Source organism: Lutjanus erythropterus, chromosome 17, assembly GCF_056507025.1.
Source record: "Lutjanus erythropterus isolate fLutEry1 chromosome 17, fLutEry1.hap2, whole genome shotgun sequence".
NCBI classification, from domain to species: Eukaryota; Metazoa; Chordata; class Actinopteri; order Lutjaniformes; family Lutjanidae; genus Lutjanus; species Lutjanus erythropterus.
Genome location: NC_139333.1, coordinates 22,783,690 through 22,811,591, shown reverse-complemented (window position 1 = coordinate 22,811,591; position 27,902 = coordinate 22,783,690). Strand labels below are relative to the sequence as shown.

Below are 27,902 nucleotides of genomic sequence, written 5' to 3'. Positions count from 1 at the left end.
AGTGAGAGCAGAGAGTGTTTCTCTGAGAGTCTGTCAGAGTCTGGTGGCAGTCGGGAGGGAAAACACTAAAAAACCTCAGCTTTTTCAAAGAGCCTGCTGCTGATTTAGCCTCCTTTTAGTTAAATGTGACGCGGACTTAAAGCAAAGAGATGCTGAGAGTACACCGTCAGCTTTGAACGCTGTTTTGTCACAAACTCCTGATTACTGTGTTGTGATGGGGACTGTGAGTGAGCTGTGTGTCTCCAGTCTCCAGGCATTTCTCTATCCTTCTGTAGGACTGGGGGCACCTGCTGCAGCCACAGGTAAGTAAAGAAAACACACTTTTCTTTTATTTTATACAAATCTGTTAAGTGCTTGTGAGCAATCTTGTGTTTCCTGACAAGTAGTGATAACTATACCAATAACCTCATGGCACTAAAAACTCACGGTACAATATTTATTGCAAAGTTAAAAAACAAAGAAAAATAGCAGCTTGAAAAATTGTCCTTTATTCAAGAATAAATCTGATGTGTACGGTGTATTTTGTTCCTACAAAAATAATTTCCCCTTGCTTAATTTCTTTAATAAAATAAAATAAAGCCGACCAGAGCATGTGCAGAAAAATTGCCATGAATTATGCATGTATAATTGCAAAATGACGCAGCAGTGGCAGTCGTCTAATGAAATAAGATTTTGAATAAACTTAACTGTGTAATTTACTAACTCATTATTTTTCAGATACTGACTCATTTTTTTTTTAACATTTTTTCATTATTTTGACATACTAACTGAGTATTTTGAGAAAGTTTCTTGTTGTTTTGAGACACTAACTCATAATTTTGGGAAAGTTTCTCCTTATTTTGAGAAGCTAACTCAATATTTTGAGGAACTAACTCAATATTTTCAGAAAGCATCTCATCAAATAAATAAATAAAATAAAATAATGAACCTTGTAATATCATGTTATATCAGTAGGGATAAGGTGTGGAGGTCACTTTTTTCATTGTTGGATCCTTACTGATAAGTAAACAACCTTCATTTTGCGCTGAGTAAACATGCTTTGTCTCACATTTTTCTTTTTGAAAAAGTACTTTGAGTCTCACTCGTCATAATTGTTATTAATTCATGTCTTTCCTGATTATATGTGACTCTTGATAGCTTAGAAATGTCGGACCAACGCAGCGAGACATGGAGCGCAAGAGTGGCACAAAGTGCTATTAGTGTTCAGTTGCCGTGGTGATTTTCTGTTAGGTTATCAAGACACAGAGTGCTCTGTGGAGTGTGTGTGTGTGTGTGTGTGTGTGTACCATGCTGTGTTTTTGACATTTCTGTGTTCATATACGCACGAGCCAGACAAACTGTGAGTGAGTGTGTGTGTGTTTGTGTGAGATGGTGGGTTTGATTTGTGAACATGACGCACACCCATCATCCTGTGGTCCACTGGCCTCCTCTCCAGTGGGTGCTGGAGTGACATAATCTCCATTGCTGCCCACTGCTCTCCCTCTGTGAAGGTGCGTTCATACTGTATCAACGCGCTCATTCAAAAGCCATTTTCACACAATGAAAGCAGCAGCAGCAGCAGGAGCACGGTACTCTACCAGGTTATTTCCATTCGCTGTGCAGATTTTATGACCTTTATTTCTATGGCAGGACTTCCCCTTCTGGTTTCTTTTAATTTCCTCTGCTTTCATCCTCTTCATCATTTCTGTGCCTTCGGCCTCAGGGCCTCTGCAACAGTGATTATTTCATAGATAAACCCTTTGAATCAATACCTTTCTTGGAAAATTATTTATATCTTTACATTTACAGTTTCGAAGTACAAAGAATTCATTGTTCCACTCATCTAGTGATATCTCATGCAGCTACTTTTGGTTTAGTTTGCCTCATTACAATGAAGGTTAGTGAGATTTGTGGTGAAAATGACATTTTAAATACTCAACAGTAATTTCTTTTTCCATCAGCAATGATCATGTTACTCTGGATAATCCACACACTGTAACAATTAACTATTTGTTTTAATAAAAAACAAATTGTCCAATTTATCTTAAAAAATTAAGTTGACTGAATTTGAAAAGACAAGTTTTGAAATGGTTCAAAACAAATAAGTTTTTCTTGTCAAAATAACTTGATGTTAGTTCAGTTATGCTTGAAAAAACAATAAGCTCAAGATGTTAAAAAGTTAGCATTTTAAGTTGACTGAGACACGCTGGGAAAATCTGTTAATCTGCTGATTGTGCTTCTTTAGAAACTTAATTTAATAAAGTTGATTGAACTCTGTACAGTACCTGCCTTAAAATTTTGGGTTGACTAAATTTGAAAAGATAAGTTGAGGTGATTTTGCTCTAATTGAAAACAAATACGTTTTCTGGTTAAAAAAAAATACACATGACATTAATTTAGATGTACTTGAAAAAACATGTTCAATAGGCTTAAGATGTTAAGTTGACCCAACAACTCTTTAGGGTAGAAGAAGAGTCTCTGGAGTGTTTTAACTCTTAAATAAAGCTTGCTGGGAAGTCTGCTAAAATACTGATCATACTTTTTAAGGCAGTACCTGTCTTAAAATGTAACTCTTTTCATGCGTTGTGCCACGCTGGTGGAAAGACCTACCAAGCGCTACCAGAGCAGGGGCGTCCCTCTCTGCCTTCAAAAAGCTCCTGAAGACCCAGCTCTTCAGAGAGCATCTCCTGTCCTGATCTAGCGATACTCTTCTAGGGCCTCTTCTATGTAGCTTGATTGTTAATCCTCTTTTTGTAAGTCGCTTTGGATAAAGGCATCTGCTAAATGCATAAATGTAAATGTAATGTAATGTAAATGTTAAAATTTTAAGTTGAGTGAATGTGAAAAGACAAATTTATGTAACTTTGTAGCTAATTTCACTGAATTCCTGTTTAATTTTTTTACATTGCACCTCACTGTCAACAGTTTTCACTTTAACTGCCTTCTACTAAAGAAACAGTCTCCATGAAAACTGTTCACAGCTTGGTACGAACCAGAAGAGGGGAAAAAAATGTCTTTTGTGTTTGTGTGAGCTGACCCTTTAAACTGTTGAATTGCAGCAGTTCTTCCCTACCCCTCCTCAGCATATCCTGTTTTTGGTGTGTCCAAACTCTGAATAAAGCACCGATTCAGGCGCACAGCTGCAATCCTTTGCCCTCCTTTCCTCTACCCTTCCCTACATCCTCTCCTCTCCCTTCCTCTGTCCCTCACACACAGGACATCTATCTCTGATATCAGACCTGCTTCCTCAGTCTTCACACCCATTTAGAAAAATATGTCTCTCCTCTGCAGCAGGTGGGGCGATATTACTTTAAAGTTAATTGTATTTTTTTTATTATTATTATTTTTACTTCTTGTTGAGTCTTGTTTCCTCTTCTTGCTTAAATGAAGAGAAAATGTCACTTTGCCAAACCTTTCATCACTTTCTACACATACACACATATCAGGGTGGAGTGCTACGACTTGTGGAAGTGGAATATTTACACATATCCCCGGGCCGAGACGCCTTGAAAAGTGATTTTATGAGAATGCAGCTACACCCATTTTCAGATGGAGATACAGAAGCATAGACACAAGTGTAACCATGCAAATATGTGAACACATTTTCTTATTTTTATTTCTCCTTTTCTTTCTTCACACATATGCTTATCAAAGCTGTTTCAGCCCAAGAATAAAAAAAGCTATAATGTTATGAATGACAAACATTCAAAATGATTAAATTGTAAGTCAGAATAACAAGACAGGCTGGCTGCGAAGAAAGTCAGACTGATGAGATATTAAGTTACAGACACAAAGGTGAAATACTATCACAAAATAATGATTAGTATTTAATTATTGTGACTTAAAAGTCACATTTCTGACACATTTTGTCATAATTATGCTTTAAAATGTCATAAACTTCCCTTAAAAAGTTTAATTTCATATTTTTGAAAGCTTATTTTACCAGTATGATAGAAAAACTGGAGAAATTTTCTCAAAATAATGACTTAATATCTACAAAAAAATTAAAAAATTAATCAAATAATCAATTATTAATTGATTATACTGACAATCGATTAATTTGTTTGAGTATTGTATTTGAGTATTGGCATGACTTAAGAGAGACATTTGTGATATATTCTGTCAAACTTTTTTCTCAGAATGTCATAAACTCTACTAAAAAAAGTCCAAATTTTGATTTAATATTTAATGAAAATAATTCCTGGCAATGTGATGTGATGAAAAAAACAACAACCTGTAAGTAATTATAATGAGAAACTTTCAAAAAAAAAAGTTATTCTGAGATAACTAATCATTTTGAGGACCTAACTCATATTTTGAGTTACTAACTCATCATTTTGATGAAGTTTATAAATATATACTATACGATACTAAGTCATTATTTTGGATTTCAATAGAGATGAGAGAGATCTAATCTCACAATTATGATTAGTCTTCTATTATCATTACTTAGAAGTTATATTTCTGAATTTTGTCAGAATTATGAATGTTATAAACTTCTCAAAAAGTCACAAGTTTTGTTCATATTTCATAGTTAAAATTGTGACTGTATAGATAGATAGATAGATAGATAGATAGATAGATAGATAGATAGATAGAAAGCACAGAGGTTTGTGATTGGCTGCTGCAGTTGAAGCCACACCCACGTCATCCAGCCTCAACACCGGCTGTCTCTCAGACAGTTGTCATTAACTGCCAGTCTAACGGTTACAGACTGAGGAAGGGCAAGACTTCTTTCGACCCAATAAAGTTATTTAAAAGTGAAATATTTAGCGCTGTTCTTTGACCCAGCGTTGACCAACAGCTCAGACATGGTTTTAAAGTCGGAGGACGGAGTTGGTAAGTTTCCTGAGCCGCTTTAACGCTAGTTGCAGTCGGTTACAGTGAGCAGGAGAGCTAACCTAGAGGCTAACCAGGTTAGCCAGCTAATTTAGCTAGCAACTAACGTAGTCTTATATACCGCTACTTAACCGGAGTGAGCATAAACGGATTGTCTGAATACCAGATAGTTTAGTGTGTTTTGTCATTGCTAACTCCCTGTCAGCAGAGCGAAAGCAACAAGTGCTCATTTGACAGGTTTGTTAATGCTCTTTGCCAGTCTTTATTAACTGGCACAAGGGATCCATTATTATTAATCTGGATTGAGGCCAGACCTCATGGGGGTTCGTGCTTATTGTGGAGCTCTGTATAAGTTCGTGTATCTATAAATACAATCAATGCCCCCCTTTTACTGGCTATAAATGAGGGAGCTGCCCTCAGATGTACTCGGGCATTTTAGTTGACTGGGCTCGGCTGGGAGACTGCTCAGTCTCCCAACTTGTAACCAAAGTTTTTGATAGCAGGGTTGCCAGGTCTGCGTGACAAAACCAGCCCAATACCACAACTCAAAATAATCTCCTACCAAACCATAAACACTACTTTAAAAGTCCAGCAGAATTATTATCATTGCAAATGTATTGAAATATTTTCAAAGTAACACCATATATGATTAGAGTGCTAGTATTAAAAGCATTGGGTTATTCAGTACTGTATATCATCATAAATGAAATACAGGTCTGTGAATTTGTGCGCTAGTTCAGTTTCGTACAAACTAACCCATTGCTTTGTCTTTTTGGTTTCTCTACCCTTTTTCCTTTTCTCTTCCTCTCTGCCTGAGTATGGCATTTCGTGTCTGTGTGTGTTGGGGGGGCGGGGTGAGATACTATCTCAAAATTACAGTAATTATCCACTTATTATGACTTAAAAGTCACATTTCAAATTTAGGTGATTTTGTAATGGTTCAAAACTGAATAAACATCCGTATTAACATATGTATTTAAAAAACTAAGTTGACTGAATTTAAAAAGATAAATTGAGGTAATTTTAATGGATAAAAACAAATAGTTTCCAGTTAAATAACGTTAATAAGCTTAAGATAAGAAGAGTTTTACTGTAACTCTCAAACAATGCATGTTGGGAAGTCTGCTGATAGACTGGTCATATTTGTTTGGGAACTTAATGAGTTTATTGGACAGTACCTGCCTTATCATTTTCAGTTGACTGAATTTGAAAAAAACATGTTGAGGTAATTTGTAATGATTCAAACAAATTAACTTTTATAGTTTTTCTATGTCATCAACATAGGCAATATACATTGCTGCATTTACATATATACTGTATGGCGAAAAGTCAGTGGACACCCCTTTTAGCTCAGGTGTTTCAGCCACACCCAATGTTAAGAGGTGCGTAAAATAAGATTTTGATTAAATGTTAAGTCCTAGATTTGGGTATAAATACATTATTTCAATTAAAATATGAGTGAATGAATGTCAGAATATGGATTTAGAGATATTATTAATGTAATTTGCATGCAGAATAAGTCTACCCAAAAAGTGTAAAAAAATAAAATAAAATAAAATGTGTCAAATGTCAGTGTCGGAGGAAGAATTTTCCACAAAAACCTAACACTAAACTTGTTATTGGTAATTATAAATCAGCTTCTTCTCAACTGCTCTCATGTGTCTCTGACAATTTGAGCCACTCTTACAGGGTGTGCTTTATAGGGCGGCATCTCATCCTGTCAAGTTGGGAAAAACTGTCAAAACAGATCACCAAATCTGTTTTAAAATAAGATGTTTCCCTCTGTAAGGTGGGGAAAAGCTATCAGAATGGACTATCAATAACATAAATTGGTCTGTAAGTAAGGCAGATGCTGTCAAGTACGAAATACCAGAACTACCAATAGCTTTTCATAGCATTTTTCCTTCGTGACAGAGTGAGTCCCACTTTATTTTTAGACATAGTTATAATACTGGTTGTCCATTTTCATAGCCTTTTCCCACCTGAAAGGTACTTCACTTTAAAAGGCTTTTCCACCCTGAGACAGCAGCCAGAGTTGTCAGAAATTTCCACACTTCCTCTCTCTGTCACTTAAGGATGTTTTTCTTTTCTACGTCAGGAAACAGTTTGTTCTCCCATGTTCTTCCCCTACTGTTGGATTTGTTTCTGTCTCCTTGTTGGACTTTTGAGCCTTAAGGCTGTGTGAATGCGATCAGTCATCAGGGAGTTTACCATAACCTCAGGATTATATCACTCTGTTGAGCTTGTTATCCTGAGGCCAGGGAACACTGAAGTGGACAATTATAGCCTTGTGAAGACTGAAACGGACAATTATTGCCTTGTGAACAGTGCCAGCCACTGAAACACTGAAATCTCAACCCACAGATGATTTTGCAGTCATAACCAAACTGCTTTGCCTTGGGGAGCTGGGTCAGCTGCCATCCTGTGAGTGAAATAATGAGACGAACCAGTGAGGGAGCTGTTGTTGTTGTATTTATGTGCAGAAGGATGAAGACTGATTTAATTCTGCCACAACAGAAAGCTGTTGTCTAGTAATTTGTTATTTGGCGTGTTTTGGTTGTTGCTGGCGTCCAGGAGAGGTGAGTCAACCTCATGTCTGCACTAGGGCTGAACGATTTTGTTAAAAATATCTTATATTTTGACTGACACTGCGACAAGAGGGAATCTAAAGACGTTAAAATGATTATGGTGTGAATATTTCAAGGAGCTGTTACAAACGATGTTTTTTTTAAGTCTGTAGACTATGAAGTGGAGGCCAGGACATGTTCGCAGCACAACAGGAGGTTTGGACTCCACCCAATGCATAATTTTAAGAATACTAAAATGTGAGCTGAGGAGAGGGGGTGGGCAGGGGGTGCATAGGACAGCCACTATAGGGGGCGTGGCCTCGTGGCTACATAATGTATGACATAGGAGATAACGCAGCTCAGTGTAGTTGTGTAGTGTTTTTATAGTTTGATTTTCAAGTATCATTGTTGTAGGCCTAAAGTGAGTGTTACGTTCTCCATTTGTAAAAATGAGTAGTCTATACACCAAATGAATAAAAGTTAATATTTGTTAACTAAAATGTGTGTCACAGCCTGCATCTATGACTCATTGACTTTTTTGCTAAATTATGCTGGTGGCTAATCTTAATCTCCCTGGCCTATCTATGGTTGTCAAGTCTAAAAAATAGGAGTCTCAGAGGCAAATGTTTGTTGCTCCAGGCGGATTTTGTTTTTTCTTTTTTGGCCAAAAATGGCTCTTTTTATATTAAAAGTTGCCGACCCCTGATGTAGTAGCTCTTCAGAGCTAACTTGCTAATAGCTATGCTAGACATATGTTATATCTTTTGTAGAATTGTGTACTTGCATTATCTCATATGTTTCCAAAAGTGTTAGCTAGCTGTTGCTAACTAGTTGCTGTAACTTAAGGAAAACACAGGAGAGCTTGGACACCTTAGAGAGTGAGGATGGAAGTCACATTACACCTAGTCAGGTTGACTAGTACCTAGGCAGGTTGACTAGGTGTAACGTGAATAAAACTTTAATATTCATCACTGAACATGATTTGTGCCTGAGTCATGTCAGATAGACTTTCTTCAGCTATGTTGGTTGTTTAAAATTGATGATAACATCTTCCATGATCCCTCACCACTTCACGTTGTCATCAAACAGCATCTTTTGTTACTGTTTTAATTTGAGGTATCTCTAGCGGCAGAATTTAAATGTCAAAATTAACAACAGCATTGATGTGTTTCATCTCAGTACAGTTATATAATGTAGGTTACAGCTCAAAAAACTTATTAAGTATGCATTACCTCTGTAATTTAAAATGGTATTTTGACACACATTTTGCATTTAATAAATGCTGCCCTTCCTGCAATTTGAAAATGGTAGTAGTCAGTACTGTAATTTTGATGAAATTTCAATTAACTGTTCAGCCCTAGTCTGCAGCCTCCTCATTTCTTTATCAGACATTGTTTTGAAGACACACACAAAACTGCACCTCCCCAGTCCCCACCTTCTTTCTCTCTCGGATGGACACGGGTGTCCACGTGGGGGAGCCTGTGTTTGATGCTGTGCTCACTGAGGGAGGGAGGAGTCAAGATGGACAGAGGGGAGGGGGGAGAGAGAGAGATGAGAGTTCAAGGGTTTCCCCCTCACACACTCAGCCTCATTTAGCTGTTGGCCTGCTCCCCTCCTCTCTCCCCTCTGCTGGAATGAGTGTTTGAGGATTAAGGAGCACGGAGGCTGGACTAGAGGACCACAGGATTGGGACTGGGATTGGAGGGCTTGGGCAGGACTGGATTATAGTTGTGCTGTTGGAGACATCAGACTGGACTACAGGAAAAAGGCTGTTTTGTACAGGTGACTTCTCTGGCACTGGAGCTATAAAAGTAACTTATGTAAGACTCAAACCACTAAATACTAAAGAACTGGGTGTTTGCTGCTGCACTGGGACTACTGGGACCATTGAGACTGGTCGTGAAGTCACTCAACAGACAGCAGCTTTCTCTGGTAGGAACCTCAGGATTATGACACAAATGTGTAGGTGTTCAGTGCGTCATCATAACTTCTGCAATTGCAGAAACTTATCTGAATGAGTGTGTATTTGCATGTGTGTGCCGGCACATCTTCATCAGAAAGCTCATGACAGCCGGAAATCCTGCCTTCTCGTTCATGTGGTTTTACACTCTTTATGCATGTGTCTCTGAGGATGTGATGTGTTGCATAACTTAGAAACCAGAGAGTGGAGGTAGAAGGATAGAGAGTGAACTTTAGGGCCTGAATATGTTGGTTGTCTATAGCAGCTGGTCATCAGCAGCATTGCTATGGAAAGGTGTCCCATTACTTGGCAACACAAACACACTCTCGGTGACCTGGAGACTATTTAGAGCAGCTGGTTGAAGATACATGTTGTTATTTACATCCAATGTTGTCAAAAGTATTGATACATTGATATTTTCTTTATACCACATGTTTAAAATGATGCAATCTTGGTTAATTGTAGTGTTTTAAGTACCAAAGCTATAGTTGTAGCTACAGGAGTGCTCTTTCAAGACCTCGGTTCTGTGTAGTCTTTATTGTCCTGTGTGAAATTTGGCTTGCAGCAAGACTTGTTCTGTACCAGCATGTAGGACTGTGCAATATATCAGTATTGTTACAGTCACAATAATTGGGCTTTACAAAACAGTGATCAGATTTTTCACCATTTTCTTACATTTCATGGACCAAACAACTAATCTGCTGACCGAGAAAATAAGCGACAGTGAAAATAAGCATTAGTTGAAGCCACAGATATTGCATTGATTTTGTTATCTAAGACTTTAGATTAAGGCTGCATCTAACCATTGTTTTCATTATGAGTTAATTTGTTGATCATTTGCTCGTTTAATCTATTGATACATGCTTCATAAAAAATGTTGATCACTGTTTCCCAAAACCAATGATGACACCCTCAAATGTCTTGTTTTGTCCATAACCCAAAAATATTCAACTCACTGTCAAAGAGGAGTAAAGAATCTAGAAAATATTCATATTCGAGAGGATAAAATCAGAGAATTTTGACTTTTGTTTCCTAAAATATGACTCAAAACGTTTAATTAAGTATGAAAATAGTTGGTGGTTAATTTAATGATTGACAACTAACTGATTAATTGACTAGTCTAATCATTGCAACTGGTAGCTTGGTACAGTTTAAGTTAAGTCTTTTCCTGATTTTAAAAGCTGCATTACAGTAAAATTGTCATTTTCTGAACTTACAAGACTATTCCAGCTGTTCTGTTATTTACCTTTACCCACTTATCTCCTATTTAGAGTTAAAGCACCAGTAGTCATCCTTACAATGCTATTGCACTATAGATTAATATTGAAGTAAAAGTATTGTGATATTTGTTCATGTCTACAGGTTGTAATTTTAAAAAAAGAAAATAAAATGTTTGATTTTTTTCATTTTTGCTGTGGTATCAGAAGAAGTATGATGTACTGTTTCTTGTATACTAGTATTGTATATAAGTTTAAATTTCTGTTATAGTGACTCCATTTACATCAGAATGTCTGTGTTTGTTTGTTTGAGCGATGGATGATGACTGTCTCATAAATCCATGCACTCTTGTTTCCTCTCTTAATGAAAAGCCACAGAGAGGAAGTGAGTGTGAATACCAGTTTCACTGCCTCTCTGTGCTCACAATGGCGCGTTATTCTTGTCCACAGGTTTATAATAAGAGCTGCCCCGGCCTACTTAAACCATTCTCTGTGGGCGAGGGGTATGTGTGTGTGATGAGCGAGTGCGTCATTGTCTGTGTGTTTGCAGTAGCCTATGTAAATGATATCAAGCTGTGGCACCTGTCACACCACCTCAGACTTTACTTCATTTGCCTTGTATGGACATAGTCAGCGGTGTCTGCATGTCCTGAAGAAAAAAAACCTCAAGGTCCTTTTTTTACAGCTTTCAACCACATCTCATTTCTTCAGTGGATGAATTTTAATTGGCTTGCAATTAGAGCTGGGTATTATTTAAAAAATGTTGATGCCAGTACCCTTAAGGTGATACTGATGCCAGTAGAACAGTTCATTGGATACCATTTTTATGCTTAATTTGATATCCATCTAGTGACTGGAAGAATTCCTGAAATAATCCTTCTGCATTTAATGAATTTTAATGAATTTTTATCAGATGCCACAGGTGTGTAGTGTAGCCATACTACAATGTTTTGGCGACATCTTGGCACACTGAACTGTCAAATACACCACGCTCAAGTCCACCATGCCATGCTGCAGTAGTGGGCTAATCAATAACATGTTGCATTAAATCTTAGTTGGATAAAACACGTTTTGTCAACTTTTTCACCATTGTCTCACATTTAGTCTATAAAATGTCAAACAAAAGGGTAATTTGGGTGGCAGTCGTGGGTGGGGGCCCCGACGACCCAATCCCAGGACATGGAATCTCACTGTGGGGACGACTGAAACAATCATTTATCAAAATAGTTTGAAACAAATTTTCTTTTGATCAGTTAATCAACTTATTGTTGCAGCTCTATATACATTTACATGTAGAGTGTAGCCTCTGTAAACTGCATCTGCTGAAGAACTACAAGAAAGCTCAGTATAAAACTAGTAAGTGGACCTTGAGTTTGAATTTGTTTTTTTGTCAAACTGCTGTTGTTTTGGATTGTAGTCCTCAAGTCTTTAAACCAGAATATTTAGCTATTTTTCAGTGCTTCAGAAGTTCATTAATATGGTGAAACAGACGGTGTTAGTTGTTGCTCCAGTTTGACACTGAGTTATTTGGTCATGATGGCAAAGTGAAATGAAGTGTTTATTTGAATCCCTCAGCATGACTCCTCTAATGAGGCAGACAAACAGCAGCAGCACAGCTTGATATGTCCTCTGTGGCTCCTTGTTACCTGGTGAAAATTGTATGTTTTCTTCACCTTTGTCACAGGTTAGAAGCTTTATTATGAGATGTCCAGTGGAGAGAAACAGCCATTATAGGTGACAGTGCAGAGGTATCATGTTGGAAAATCTTTAGATGTTAAACATAAAATATGCAGATCAGCACAAAAGCTATGCATGCTGCATTCCATCTCTTATTACTGGAGATATATGTTTCTCTTTCTTTTCTTTCCATGGAAGTTTTCTTGAGAAAAACCACAAGTCAGTGACTGACAGATCCACATTTCCCTCCTTCGTCTTATCGTTCTTCTGCAGATACCGTGTGTGTCTGAGGACACATTCTGTTCTATCAGAGAACACACTTGGACCTAAACCGTTAGCTGTAAGGCGGCATTTAAGCTGAACAGATACAGTAAGATATCACTTTGTCATTTTAAAACTATTTTTCATTTTACTTTTGTTTCTTTTGAACATAGTAAGGAGAGACATCTACAGTAACAGCAAAAAATTAGATTTGTTAGCATGCAGTTAATACTACAGTTAATCATTGCACTATTTTTGTTTTTGCAGCAAAAAAGTACATATTCACTAAAAGTTAGAACATAAATGTTTTAATTTTAGATTTTAATTTCAGTAACTTCAGCTAGAAAGTGAGAGTACCTGTTTTTCCTCTACATCAGTTTTAAAACAGTACTCCCACGTAGCAGATCTTTTTTTCCCTAACATTTCTTCTTTTAAACACCTCCTTTGTTGCCTTCATTCATTTTCGTGTCAGATGCAAAAATCCACAAACCACTCAGCTTCTTTTATTTGTAGTAGATATGCTAAACAGCCAAAAGGAGAGGCTACATTCTGTTATTTTAGCAGCAGGACTAAACTATTATGAAGAATTTTGTTATGTATTCACTGTAATAAATCATGAAATGACCATGATATGTCATCACAGATTAAGGAAACATGCTAAATTGAAATACTTGCTACTCTGACAACAACGCTATAGCCATGGTTTCCTTCTTTGAAATTTCTGTTCCAGGTTGGAACAGCTGTTTTTGTTTGCCTGTTTCACATTATTTAGAGTTCAGATTAAAGCCAAATGTTCCCTGAATGAATAAATGTGTGTTTATTAGTCCTAAGAAACCATTAATAAGAAGGAAGAGAAGGAGGAGATATTGAACTGTTAAATTGAGCACCGTGTTAATGGGGGTGGGGTGGAGGTGGATCATTTATTTATCAATTAGGATTTCAACCAATTTAACATACAGTCTGTGGTTGTACTCGTTTTTACATGCACATTTGCTACATATTGCTCCTTTAAAGTCAGATGCAAAATCCACAAGAAGAAACTTTGCTTCTTTGATTTGTATTATGTGTGTTAAACAGCAAAACAGGTCGAATTCTGTTATTCATTACATAGACAAGAGTATTATGACCTTAATATCAGTGTTGTGTGAGAAAGCAAAGTTTCAATGTAATGTTTAATTTGCTCTTATGCAGCTTGTATAGTGTACCATGGCAGACATAATCAGCGTTAATATGTTGTATCCTTTGCAAGGAACATGTACATTGTGAAGTCAATGGCGAAACTGTATTGTTCAGTCTTAGTTGACACAGTTGTTTGTAGGTTTCTCTCATTTTTCACTACAGAGTTCAGTCTCTCCATCTCCTACATCTACAGGTTTCTATAATTAACCTAATCATAAACATGGCTAACAGATTAACACCGTTTCCACCAAAATGTAGGAGAAAACATGTTTGATTTTTGTGCACATTTATTAAAGTTGGAACTTCATCAACTTTGGTCAGATAAGGGCTGTTAATTGATGTTTTTACACTGAACACTGAATGACAACATAGTTTAGTGCTTTAATGGCCTTGGAAGCAGCCTCTGTTTTATACTTTCTACTTTGTTCCAGCAACACTGATTGTTGCTTTTTCAATTGTAAAATCAGACTAAAGTGGAGAATATATTTAGTTTTTTTTTTCCTCCTTCTAACTGAATTGTTGGCAGTGATATTATGACTAAAACTCATCACGTTTCAGCTTGTTTGTGTGTGCCTGTGTGTGTACATCTGTATAAAACAAAGGGGTTGATTTCATCCTCCACTTTGGGGTTTGGATGCGGGGGGTGTAATTTGATGGATCAAAGAATGTGTTGCCATAGTGACCCAGAGCAGTGGGACTCTCAGGTCTCTCATCTTCCTTTGTACATGTGTGTATATACAGTATACAATATCCATTGTGTGTGTGAGTGAGTGAGTGAGTGTGTGTGAGAGAGAGAATATTTGATCTTTGTATCTGAGTGCTACATGTACTTCTCTTCTCAGTGCCTGATGACCTCAGTCCAGAGGAGAGACAGGAGCTGGAAAGCATCCGCCGCAGAAAACAAGAGCTGCTGCATGACATACAAGTAACAACACACTCTCAGACATTTTTCACACCTTTATTCCTTTAATCAATTTGTTAAACTTTGAACAAGCTGAACTTGTCTGGAGTTTAACTTCTTGGCCCTGTCACGGCTTGGACAAAATGCTTTCTTAGCAGGACAGCCATCAAAGAGAGTTTCATTTTGTCCTTGCTGTGAACCCTGTGGCTGCCTGGACTGTTTCATGTCTCTTTCTTTTTAACATTTTTTTAAATTATAGGTTACAACTTTTACAATGTCAGTGATGGGGGACAAAATATGTGGCTTCAACTGTCTGAGTTACATAAATCAAGTGGATATCTTTGAAAGTTACTGTGGTTTTTAGTATAAAATTCTATCCTTGTGTTTCCCTGGACACTGTTTCTATGTTGAGTTGCAGTGGAACTAACAAAAAGGAGAAAATTTGGTACTAAAAATGCTCATTGAAAGATCTTGACTTGATTTCTCTAACTCAGATAATAACTTAAGTCAAATGTTTGAATAAATCTTTGCACAGAACAAGGATTGTCTCACATCACTTCCAGGTGAACCTGTCCCTAGTTGCATAAACCACCTCAAATTTCAAACTTAAGTTTGTCTATTCACAAAATATTTAGCTGCGCTAACGGGTTCATTTAGGAGCGTTGCATAAAGCCTCATAGGTTGTTTACTTTCCTGAGTGTTTCGATGAAGGGTTTCATGGAAGTTACTATCATAATACAGCATGTGCACTTTAATTACCATGGCTACACTTCACTTACAGCATTCCTTAATGTTACAAGACAGTGTTTTTGTCAGTTGTTAGCTAGCTGAGCTAACACACTTAGTTAGCCTGTGCTCGCCAGCTTCTCAAAATGGCCAACAAAGAGCAAACAAAAAGACAAAGAAAGCCAAACTGGACAGAAAATGGGAATGTTGCTCTCCTAAGAGAATATGGAAAGATAGCACATGATCCAAAGTAAATATAACCAAGCAGCCATAACAAATACACACAAGCAGAGGATGTGGCAAGAAATAGTTGACAAAATCAAAGTGAGAAATCTGCTGTAATGAAGCTGAAGTAATAAAGAAATATGAAAATATTACATGGGCAGTAGTTTACAAAAACTGGTGAGTTTCACTAAATATATAGAGAATGATAATGTATGAGACCTCCCTGTCCTGAAAACAACTGTTATGGTTGATGTTATGGATGCCTTTTAAAATTTTCTGAGGAAAATGGCTTCTAAGGACCTTGCAACACATAAGTGAAAAGTACTGAAGGGCAAACACTTAAAAACATCTTAAGGAAATCTTCATGGTGATTTTATGAAACTCATGTTTTTTCCAAGGCATCCTTAGATGATAGTTTAAGGAAAACCTTAGCATAAATGGTTTTATGCAACCTGAAGTGTCCTTTAAACCATTTGAATTATCTGGGGGAACTGCAGAAATTACAAAACTACTCAGTGCATTGTTTCCATTTTTCCTCTTTGTCTGGACATCACATTGTTCAGGCTGGTCTTTCTTCTGTCTGTGTCCTTCAGTAGATTTGTACCTCCATGTCTAGACCAGTGTACCTAGGGAGATGTGTATGTGTGTGTGGGGACGTATAGGCATATGACCACCGGAGCGTTACTGTATGCATTCACAATAGATGATCCTCTTTGTGTGGGGTGCATGTGTACAAGGGGGTGAACCTCGTATATGTGTGCGTCCGCTAGCTCTCTGCCCAGGGGGGACAGCTTCACCCCCCCACCTCAGTTCCTCCTATAACCCTAAATAAATTAGTGGGACTGTCTGTGTCAGCGCTGTATGTGGGTACATTTGTTTTGTAGGGGGGGGATTGGCCGGCCTTATCTTTATGAGCAAAAGTTCTAGATAAATAAATATTAAAAGTTAAATGAAAGCCCAAACCGATAAATAACTTAAAAATAATGATCTTAATGAATACCCAGCCAGCAACTGTTATTTATTATTATTTATTATTTTATTTATCTTGTATTGGCAACTAATATTCAAGATACAAAAAACTTTGTGTAGAACAGTCTTGGAACATTGGCAAACAACATAAAAACACTAAAATTGAAGTTGTGTCTTCCAAAGTTACAGCCTTTTTATACAAAATTCACCTTGTTTGTAATGATCACGTCACAGCAGCTTAGCAAGGAAACACTGTCTGTGAAATTTGTCACATCACTTACAGTGGAGTTGCATTACAGAGGGATCCCTTCAAGGACAGTTAAGACAGAAAGAATGACTACAGAGTTTAAGACTTGAACACTTAATTCAAACATCTGCTAATTTTAAAAGCATTTTTATTATTTTAGTTTCAATGGAAAATTTGAATGTCATATGATGCCCTGAAAGCTGTCTCAGTTTGTTTTTTTTGTTTTTTTTACCCCAATTAGAGCACAGTTCCTGAGCTGAAATGTATAACACACGAATCTTGGTGTCAGCCTTAAAAAACAGCATCACTTGGTCCCTCCCAAAACAAGTTATACTTTCCCACAGGTCTTGTGGCTACAGGTTCTTTAAAAAGCCTTAAATTTTGTTTGGGAAAGTCATTAATGTTTATTTATTGAATGCTGTAAGCATGGTAGAAAATGTACTCCACTGCCAAAATGCCTGTACATTTAATCGCTGGCAATGTCAACAAAAGATGAACTGTAACTGTGGGTATGCTTGAGTACCACAATATTATGTTTCATGATAGTGGAAATATTTGTGGCAGTGTTTCAACCCCAGACCTCTAGATAGCAGTGCTGTTATCTATCTTTACTATTCTAGTTGCATAAAAACAAACCTTTTTTAGCTCTGATTTTTTTAATATGGTGGTGTGTTTTTTATACTATGACAGTTTTCCTAAAATTAGATTTAAAACACAGCAATATACTGTATCACCTCGCTTAAAGTATTGCAATATATCACAATATACTGAATCATAACCCCTGTATCGTGATGTGCATCGTATGGCCAGATTCTTGTCAACACAGCCCTAGTAAAAAATGGGACAATCATCATTCCAGTCTGCATGAGGAAGTTGACTAGATTCATTATGACAACAGACTGTCTGTAGGATAAATGAATCTAAAATTGGTTTTAATATGCTTTGCTATTATTGTAATTATGAGTCTAATGATGGACGAGGACGAGGGGGCTAACATCAGCCACAGCATGTATGGAGGGTCAAGCTTGCCCATTTGTGTACGCAGAGCAGACACTCCTTCATGACGATGCTTGTCTTTGTGCTTGTATGACGGGTATGCACCTGGTTTTTATGTGCACACATTGACAGACTTATTAAACCATAGAGGAGCTACTTTTCTCACTCTTTATCAGTATTTTGCCTCTTTTTGGGCACAGCTTACATAGCATCTCCTTCGTCTCTTAAAAAACAAAACAAAACGAAGCATTTGAATGCTGATTTAGACATCAATTTCCATGGCAACGGTGGAAGCTGTTAAACATTCGGGTCAGCTCTACAAATTACCCAGAAAGCTTCAACAGGGGATTCGAAAGGATTCAGATGTGGTAAAACGTTACTGAACCCCTTCCCCAGTTCTCAGTCAGCAAGGTGGACATCCAAAACACACACAAAGAAAAAAAACAAGCATGGCCTCTGGGTAGCGACGCTGTGCGAATAGATTGATGGAGTTTATTACCGAGGTCGACTCACGTTCAGCGTTTCTCTCCTCTAAGCCCTGCCCCATCTCGCCCTAGGGGGCTGATGGGCAATGAGCCATGAAATATTCCAGTAATGGAGACAGAGGACGCCGTTTGTTTGTAAGGGGGTGTAACCATGGCAACGCACATGGAGGAATCCAGACGAGTGAAGTTATTCACCTTGTTTACCTTTTTCTCTTTATTTTTAATTTTTTTGCACACATACTCACTGAGAGCTATAGATGATAATGGCTCTAATCTGAGACTCTGACCTCCTCTGCTTCTTCTGCTCTTCTATAATTATCTTAGTTCATTATCTTTTCTGCTGGCCTCAGTGTTTCTCCATCTGTTTCACTCCTCTTTTCTTTCCTCCCATAACCTCTGAGCTCTCTGGAGCTGCACCACTAAGCCCATCAAAGTCTTTGATCCTGCATATTCCCGTCTCCCCACCAGTGTGACTCTCAAACACTCCCGGGAGGGAGTCAGGAGGAGGGGGAGCTCGGCAGGCTGATAAATCTGGGTCAGCACAGGGGAGAGGAGGAGCAGGGGAATGGTGGTCGGCTATGACCCTCAGAACAGGTGTTACAGCTCCCAGAGAGGATTTTGTGCAGAGGGCGGCTGTTCCACATAACTCCTGCCGGGAGGAAGAATGAGTCTGTCTGAGAGAGAGTGAATCACGGCTGCACTTTTAGTTTTTTTTTTCTGGGTCATCTCTTCAGTAAGGAGTGTTTGTCTGGATGTGTTGGTTGGTGACGACCATGTGTAATGCATTGTGGTGACTGTCTCTGAGATCAAAGTATCTCCAGAGGGTCAGACGTCACATAAACGTCACATGTTTATTTCTGCTGTTGTTTCATCACTCTCCTCCTCTCTCTGTCTCTCTGTCTGCTCTCAGAGGCTGAAGGATGAGATAGCAGAGGTGACCAGTGAGATTGAAAACCTGGGCCTGACTGACGAGAGGTAAAGTATCTCTCAGCAGCTGTTTCTGTGCTTGTGCAGCGCTGGTGCACTCACCCTTTGTTTTAATGGAAATGCATTCGTGGGGAAAGACATAACACTGACCAGAAAAATCACAACCGGAACAGTCCACTGCACTTAAAGACTCTTTACATTATCAGTTAAAGTAAAGTCTTCAGATTTCTTATTTTGTCCAACCAGCATTTCAGGACCCAAAGTTATATTCAGTGGTAACTATTCTGGGTGTCAAACTCAAGTGTAAAACTGTTGTACGAAACACTTGAAAACTAAATTATTTCAAGGTGCTGTCTAGTATATACTGGCATGTAGCAGCTAGACAGGCTCAGTATGTCTATAACAAAATTGGGTGCATTCACGGACGTAGTTTTATTTATAGACGCTTTAATTCTTATAATGCAGCATAGAATTGTATTGCACAAATTATATATTTTTTGATGTTCTCATGGACCACAAAAAAATGAGGGGCTGGGTTGGATTCAGCCTGCAGGCCTTGAATTTGACAAATGTTCTAAACACAAGGTCCACTTAACTGAGCTATTCTAGGAGCTTTCAACCATATTGAAAGCTTCACCTTCTTCAGCTGAAGGCTGTAATATGTGCCCCTCGAGCTGAGAATGAATCTCTACACTCAAAGATATTCTGTTAACAATGATATGAAAAAGAGAAAAGGAGCAAATGCTCACATATGAGAAGCTGAAAAACAGGAATGTTTGGCATTCTTGCTTAAATAATACTTTAAAGGGATAGTTCAGATTTTGTAAGTGAGGTTGTATGATGTACTTATTGATAGTCACTGCATTAACAGTATTACAGTAGTTGGTGGTCTACACTCTCCCAGTTTGGAGAAGTGGAGACAAGTACAGGTGTAGAAAGCTAAACAATGCACTGCTGTGGACAACAAGAGGCCCATCTAAAAAATTCAGTATCACTTTAAGGGACTATATTTAGCATATATTTATGGCTTTACTGCCATCAGACAGCCATTTCCATCAGAAGTCACCATTATATAAGCTGCAAGCTCCTGTTCTGTTTCTTTTTTTTAGGAAAAACATGCAGAGGAATAAACAGATGGCCATGGGCCGAAAGAAGTTCAACATGGACCCCAAGAAGGTGAGAGGAAACCAACGGCAGGCTTTTCCTTTCTTCACATAACAGATCAGTGTAGGGCTGTAAATGACAGTTATTTTCATTGTTGATCAATCTGTCCAAAAGTGTTTAATTTACAGTGATACTAAAAAAGAAAAAAGAAGCATTTCCTTACACTGGAGAAACTGCCTCCAGAGAATTTTGGTATTTTTTCATAAACTGACTCAATCTTAGTATTAATCTATAGCTACCATTATTTTATCTTTTTGTGGTGAAACTAAAAGCTGTCTTGGACTTTTTTTTAAAAAAACTGGTGTAGTCAGTGATGCCTATGATCACTTGTTTGTACCTCACTGATACTGATTTCTTCACCTGATCTGCCGGCTTGAATTAGATCATATCTGTTTTTTCTGTTCCAATTTTCTCCCTCAGGGGATTCGCTTCTTGATCGACAGCTCCCTCCTGAAAAATACCAGCGATGACATCGCCAAGTTTCTCTACAAGGGGGAGGGGCTCAATAAGACGGCTATTGGCGACTACCTCGGGGAGAGGTAAGTGACACCAGAGATTTTACTTCCAACTCCAGTTCATGAACAACAGAAGTGGCCAGATTCTCCTTAAGTAGGTTGAGGGACTTACTTAAGGGTTTTGCACAGAATCCCTGAAAAGGTTTTATTGCTTTAGGAAAATGTTTAAGGTATTTGCAGCATTGAAAGAGACTTTCCACAGTAAAATTCTTCTGTTTCCATGGAGACCATTTGTTTGCTTGCACTGGCGCTTGTGATGTCTGTTATGGTGTCCGTTCCAAAAATTACAATAATTGTTGACTTCATTACACAGTAAAGTATTTAAGATGTAGATATGAACTAGGCTGAGACTGTAACTTTAGCAAATATTATAGCCTGGCTCTCCAGCATGAAGCAGGCTTAATCACTTGACTAGTCTTCTCACTTAGGCTGCAACCTAATGGGCAATAAAAATATATTTTAACAGAATTTATTACATACAAGAATCATTTATCCTCATAAACTTGTCCTTTTTGTGGTTAGGATAGAGTTTGACCTTAAGTTTTTTTAAAGTTGATATGTAGTAACTCATGAAAGTGAAGACTCTGAAAGTGAATCAGCTAAATGGAATTCAGCTCTCATTGATTTTGCTATTTACATCTGTGCTTCTCCTACTGTGGCATGTTAAAAATGGCTCCTGTGAAAAGATCTGTTCCTCATCAGAAGTAACGATAGCAGATCCAGGGATCCCATTGAGATCCTGATATTTTTCCAGAGCTGTACATGTTTGTACATGTGCAGCACTGAGGATGAATCAGACCTTAACAATATATTATAGTATTCTATATATATGAGCTTATGTTGCATTAGCATTTCATCCACACAGATCATCTGTTTTTATCTGATTCGTCACATCTCATCCAACTCTTTCAGCTGCCAACTCAGAGATCTAAACAGAGCTTCGTTCAGTTCTTGATCCTGTTTTTGCTCTGTTTACTCCCCCTTGTGTGGGTGTGTGCGTGTGTGTGGGATCATTGTGTGTCGTGCAGAGATGACTTCAACATCGAGGTTCTGCACGCCTTCCTGGAGTTACACGAGTTCACAGACCTGAACCTGGTTCAGGCTCTCAGGCAGTTCCTGTGGAGCTTCAGGCTGCCGGGCGAGGCTCAGAAGATCGACCGCATGATGGAGGCGTTCGCCCAGAGATACTGCCGCTGCAACCCCGGAGTGTTTCAGAGCACAGGTACATACATGTGTGTGAACAAAGAGGAGGAGACAAAGTGTCATAGTAGCAGAAATAATTAAAAAAAAAATAGTTTTCAGGACTAGGATTTAATCTCCTTTTATGTAGGAATCATCATTTGTAACACATAGTTGTTGCACATTTCTGTTTTGGAATCCACCACAAGCTGTCACATACTCAGCAGAAATATATTCTGATCTTATCAGAACAAAAATGTATTTAGATCAGCTGACAGCCCTGTGAATCACAGGAAGGATATGTTAAACTGTCACCATTTTAGCGGCCATGTCCTGAAATTAACACACACTCCGTCTTGTTTTCCAGATACCTGTTATGTGTTGTCATTTGCTGTGATCATGTTGAACACCAGTCTACACAACCCTAACGTGAAGGACAAACCGTCTGTTCAGAGATTTACAGCGATGAACAGAGGCATTAATGATGGAGGAGACCTGCCGGAGGAGCTGCTCAGGGTGAGAGAAGTTGATTTTCTTAAAACGATGCCTCGAATCACATCACACTTTAACACGAACACAGTTGTTATTAAGAAAAAAGTACCACAGTGGTTTTAAAAATATAATGTAGCCAAACTCAACCGCCAAATTTCATTTCATATAAAAACGAGAGGCTCCTGGGATGCAAAAACAATCATTGCTCTTCTGTTTTTTTTTTTAAACAAGACACACAGCAAATATCCTGCCTTTATTCAAGCTCATATGCAGAAGCTCATTACAAGTCTGTTACTGAGTTGCTCATATGCAACTCAGTAACAGACACTATAACATTTCATCATCTTTATCTGTCCTCCTCTGCAGAACCTGTATGACAGCATCAAGAATGAACCCTTTAAGATCCCAGAGGATGATGGGAACGACCTCACACACACCTTCTTCAACCCCGACAGGGAAGGATGGCTGCTCAAACTCGGTATGTGTGTCCATGTGGTGTAAAATTCACCTTTAATTAAATTCAGTGAGTCACTGTGAGCTGCAGGGCCCTCTAGTGGACTGGACCTCTAATAGCACCTTTAACATGAAGAGGACAAACTGTTGTGTAATTCTCTTTTGTTGACATTCTTCTTATTTGTTTTATGTTTCATGGGTTTTGACTCCAGGAGGTATGTACCCACCTCTCCCTCCACAGCTTTAATGCACTGCTTTGCTTCTGACCTGCCCCCCTCCCCCCATCTCCCCCCATCTCCCCCCATCTCCCCACCTCCACCTGTCTGCCTTTTTACTCCCACTGGCTGTGTGCATCCATCTGATCCAGTATAAAGAATCTATTTTCGTATCTAATTCCACTCTGCTGCGCTGTATGCTTTAAGTCCAGATGTGAAAAAAATAGTTTCACATCTGTTTCTAACCGCTGGACAAGGTTTAACCTCAGCTTTCAGCTTAGCGATCAGTGGGCTGATTTAATCTGCTGGTTTGTGCCGTCAGTGTGCTTCATTTAGTAAAGTCCATAAGTTATCTGTCTTTAGTGAAAGTTGTTGCTCACCTGTAATCTGTCCTCAGGTGGACGAGTGAAGACCTGGAAGAGACGTTGGTTCATTCTCACAGATAACTGCCTCTACTACTTTGAATACACAACTGTAAGTACCCTCTGTTTAGCTACACTGCAGCTTAAGAGAAGAGATATGTCTTAAATACTGTACGCATTACTCAGTTATGTCTCATTGTAATTAATTTTCCTCTCTTTACAGGATAAGGAACCCAGAGGAATTATTCCACTGGAAAATCTGAGTATCAGAGAAGTCGATGACTCCAAGAAACCGGTAAACTCTTTTTTTCTTTCTTTCTCAAGGTCTTAAAAGTATTGAATTTCATAAAGAAAGGTCTTAATTTTTTTCTTATCCTATCGTAGGCTTATGTAAGTACTGTAATGACATAAATAGATGATAGATTCGGATGATAGACATGATTTACAAAACTAACAAAAAACAAGCTGCTAGATGCAGAAAACAGCATAAATATATCCAAAAAGTTCAAATGAAAATGTAATTATTAATGAAAATTTATATACTGTATGTTTTTGTACCTTCTGCAGTTATATATCCATTAGTTGCTGTAAAGGAGTAGTTAAATTTTTTTGAAGTGAGGTTGTACGAGGTACTAGCCGATGGACAGTGTATTACCTACAACATATGGTGTTTAGAGAGTTCGTTTGGAGAAGCAGCAGGCGTACTGGTCTAGGAAGCTAAACAAGGTTGTGGACAGGGTTAGCGCTAAAATGTGGTTTATCTACTTAATAAAATCAATATCAGTTTAAGTGTATGACATTTAGAATATTTTCACTGCTTCACTTTACCATCTTTAACACTGCACCATCAAGTACCAAGTACCTCGTACCTCATAACAACCCCAATTTAAAAAATCTGAACTATCCCTTTAATTAGAAGGGTAATTCTCTGGTATCCGTTTTCCTCTTCAAAACATGTCCACTGTTAGCAGTTACATGAAGATTTGTTCCTGGCCTCTTTTTTTTTTTCATATCTCCTGTTTTCAGGAAATCTATTTTTCCCTCAAAACTGAAACAAATGTATGTTTTTTGCTTTTCTCAGATGTTTCCTGTTGACATGAATCTCCTGACTCATCCTGTTTGCTCTGCTCTGTCTCTCAGAACTGCTTTGAGCTCTTCATCCCGGACCACAAAGATCAGGTGATCAAGGCCTGCAAGACGGAGGCAGACGGCCGCGTCGTCGAGGGAAACCACACTTTTTACAGAATCTCTGCCCCGACCGCAGAGGAGAAGGACGAATGGATCAACAGCATCAAGTGAGCCACATTTTAAACCCTCTCTGCTGCACATGATCAGTGTGATGATGATGATTCCAGGAAATGTTTTGTTCTCTAACCCTCCTTCATCCTCCACCTGCAGAGCTGCCATCAGCAAAGACCCGTTCTACGAGATGCTGGCTGCTCGCAAGAAGAAGGTGTCGACTCTGAAGGGGCTGTAGAGGATTAAACTTTGACTCGACACAGCTGACTGGATCCGATAGACTCGGACCTGCCACAGAGGATTCAGCTTTTGAAGAACAGACAAGCCGCTCTCTACAGGTTTGACCTTCTGTTGAAAGCTTCATTTCCCATCTGCAGATGAAATGATTCACTCTCAGACCTCTTTTTAAAATCCTTTTGAGCACTGTACTCCTGCAGTACTGTGTCGATGCCGTGTCCTCCGGTTCGGACTCCCAACCCTCTTAAAACGTGTCTGATTCACCTCAGAGCCGCTTCACACAGACTCACTGTTCGGTCTGCAGAGCCACAGCTGATGAATGAATCACATCGTACATTAATGTGATTCACATCATTTTAAAGTTAGTTTACAACCAATCAAGGTCTGTTTTCCAGACATGGATTAATGAAGAGATCTACTGGAAAACAAATTAAGTGCAGGACTGATCTCATCTGGACGCTGGACTTCATCGTTTAGTCTGATTTTTCCATAAAATGCTTTTTTTTCTACGCCTGTTTTCTTACTGCTGTCGGCCTTTTGTCAAAGCACTGTTCATGAAAATGAAGGTAATAATGCATAAATAGTTGAATATTTATTTATCCATGTTTCTTGTAATTTATTGTTTCAAGTTTTGTCTCATTAAAAGTTTGCAAATTAATACTGAACTCTGTTGTTTATGGATGATTTTGACCAAATCTTAACTACAGAATTAAGAGGAACTACTTCTGGCTTGAAAGACTGAAATTAAAACAAAAATATCAGACAGTGAAGTGCTCTTCTTGTGAAACTGAGCAGCTACAACAGCTCAACCATTTTACCATCATATTTTGACACCGTGTCAATGAAACCATCCGTGCACTCAATTTTCACACTGTCAGCATTTTCCCCCACTCAGTTACTTCCTGCTCCTCTTATCTACATCTGATCATTTCACATGTTTAGTGAGGCGATCACACTGTTGTCAGATTTTTAACTTGTTACTTCATGGAGGAGATGAAAGCTTCAGCAGTGAGGCAGAGGAAAGAGATTACCTGTCCTGGATAACGATGATTTTAACAGGAAACAGTTTGAGCTATGACTTTAGAGGAACATAGATGTATCCAACAAGCCGATGTGTCACAATCCACAAAAAATAGATGAGAGGAGCGTTTCACAAAAGACTTTTAAAACCCGCTATACACCTGCTCGGCAGAAAACAGGAGGCAGACAAAGTTAGCGATTAGCTGGTGAGCATCTAAGCTAAGGAACAAGAGTTGGTAGAGACCAAACTTAGAGCTAAAAGTGAGAGAATACGGGATGTATATTCATCAGGTGTTCACAAACACGACTTCAATGTCGTTCTCTAACTGCTGGTTTAATGGATTTTTAGCAGAATCAGATCTGTAAACCAAATATTTAACTTGTGTTTCAAGTTAAATATGTTTCTCAACAACACTGGCTTTTTCAGTTACCATTTCAGTTAGCATTAAAAATTATTTAAAGTGACATCAACTGTAGCTCGCCTGAAATGAAAGTTATTCTGAGGTAATTCTTTTTAAACATGACCAATTAAGTATTTCATTAAACCCACAGTAACTGACTTGTTGGCCACTTGGGGACAATAAAAACAAACTGAACGCTGACATAATATCTTATAAAGCTGTTGTGGTTAACTAGAGGGCAAGTTTAGCCTTTTTTACACGGAGGCCTTTAAGTTGGCTTTATTTACACTGAACCAAGCAGCGCCGACGTAAAGCCGCCCCAGTGTATAAAACGTACAGATAAACAGACCGTCCCTTCTTCTTCTGCGACAGATAAGCGAAAAAGATCAGCAAAAGACCTGTGATGATCTGTGGGAGGATTTCTTTCCTCCTGTCTATCTGTTAAGTGCGTGCAGCTCTGTGTCAGCGCTGTAAAAAGTGTCCACTCGTCTCCCTCTGCTAAAAACTGCTGACAGCAGCGGTGAAGGTGTGACTCGGCAGCATCCTAACCTGCCTCGTCAACTTAGCCTTTTACAGACGTAGATCCAGCACAGCTCTGTTACAAGCTGTTACATCAAAGGCAGAATGAAACCGACCCCCCGTTCTGCCTCCGTACCTTTTACACAGACGGTGAGGCGGACTAAAGGCGCAATATTCCTGCCTGAACAGGCTGAGTAAAACAGGCTTCTGATTTATCTCCTCCCTCCCGCTGCCTCTCCTGTCCAGGTGGAAACGGTTATTCTGTGCCTTTTCTTTTCTCCTTTCAGCTAAAATTTACACAACCAGCAGTTAATGAGCAACATTATCCTTCACTTTAAGTCGTGTTAATGAATGTTTTCACTCTCTTATAACTGTTCTTGGTCTTTTCAGCTGCTGTCCAGCTGGTCTCTAAACTGTGTCTGTCTGCTGTCTGGTGCTGAGTACAGCAGGTTTTTAAGCTTCCCGCTGCCGTCTTTGGTGTAATTCTTGTTAACACGACATTTAAACATTTGTGCATTTGTCCTTTTACTTTGAAAATAAAATGTCGTCTTCGTATGCTGCTATAAAAATCACCCACTGCACCAGAACAAAAAAGGTGACACGTGAAGTAATTTTAAAAACTCGCCACGTTGTCCTTTAATTTACAAAGATAATAACACAAAGACACTGTACAGTTAGCTTAGAGCTGTAAACTCGCTGTAAGAGCTCTTAAAAACTGTCATTAAGGCTCCTCGAGGGATTGTACTTCTTCACCAAACCCATCACAGTCTTCATCACATCAGGGACATTCGCTGATGAAGTCTCTATTGCTATTTATACATGCAACATGAACCTGGAGAGATGAACGTACTGCAGGAGAAGTCGTTCTTTTGAAATGTCCGCAGTTAGTAACACTAAAAAAAAACAAAACAGAAATCCACAGTGTGATGACGTCAGGTGTTAATATATAAA

At 38.5% G+C, this 27,902-nt stretch overlaps 1 protein-coding gene across 4 annotated transcripts; it reads left to right on the top strand.

The window, feature by feature from the left end:
• Positions 1-54: 54 nt before the first annotated feature.
• LOC146312219 (cytohesin-1-like) lies at positions 55-25,669 on the top strand. Of its 4 annotated transcripts, none has more exons than XM_084741404.1 (12): positions 55-302; positions 14,522-14,604; positions 19,139-19,203; positions 20,265-20,331; positions 20,740-20,858; positions 21,863-22,056; positions 22,381-22,529; positions 22,872-22,983; positions 23,571-23,647; positions 23,759-23,830; positions 24,676-24,830; positions 24,934-25,669. In XM_084741404.1, exons 1-12 carry the CDS (start codon positions 215-217, stop codon positions 25,010-25,012), a joined length of 1,260 nt encoding a protein of 419 aa, XP_084597530.1. In that variant the 5' UTR covers positions 55-214; the 3' UTR covers positions 25,013-25,669. The 4 variants fall into 4 exon arrangements, with proteins under 4 accessions (XP_084597530.1, XP_084597531.1, XP_084597532.1 ...); XM_084741405.1 differs by lacking the exon at positions 55-302 and adding an exon at positions 4,660-4,818; XM_084741406.1 differs by lacking the exon at positions 55-302 and adding an exon at positions 9,320-9,347 and having other exon boundaries at positions 22,872-22,984; positions 23,569-23,647.
• The last annotated feature ends 2,233 nt before the right edge of the window (positions 25,670-27,902 follow it).

What these genes read in the sequence shown, in the direction of transcription:
- LOC146312219 (XM_084741404.1), top strand. Translation starts at nt 215, where the DNA reads ATGGGGACTGTGAGTGAGCTGTGTGTCTCCAGTCTCCAGGCATTTCTC. An exon ending in CGGAGTGTTTCAGAGCACAG is followed by an intron (nt 22,057 to 22,380) that starts GTACATACATGT and finishes CTTGTTTTCCAG; the next exon opens with ATACCTGTTATGTGTTGTCA. An exon ending in GAATGGATCAACAGCATCAA is followed by an intron (nt 24,831 to 24,933) that starts GTGAGCCACATT and finishes CTCCACCTGCAG; the next exon opens with AGCTGCCATCAGCAAAGACC.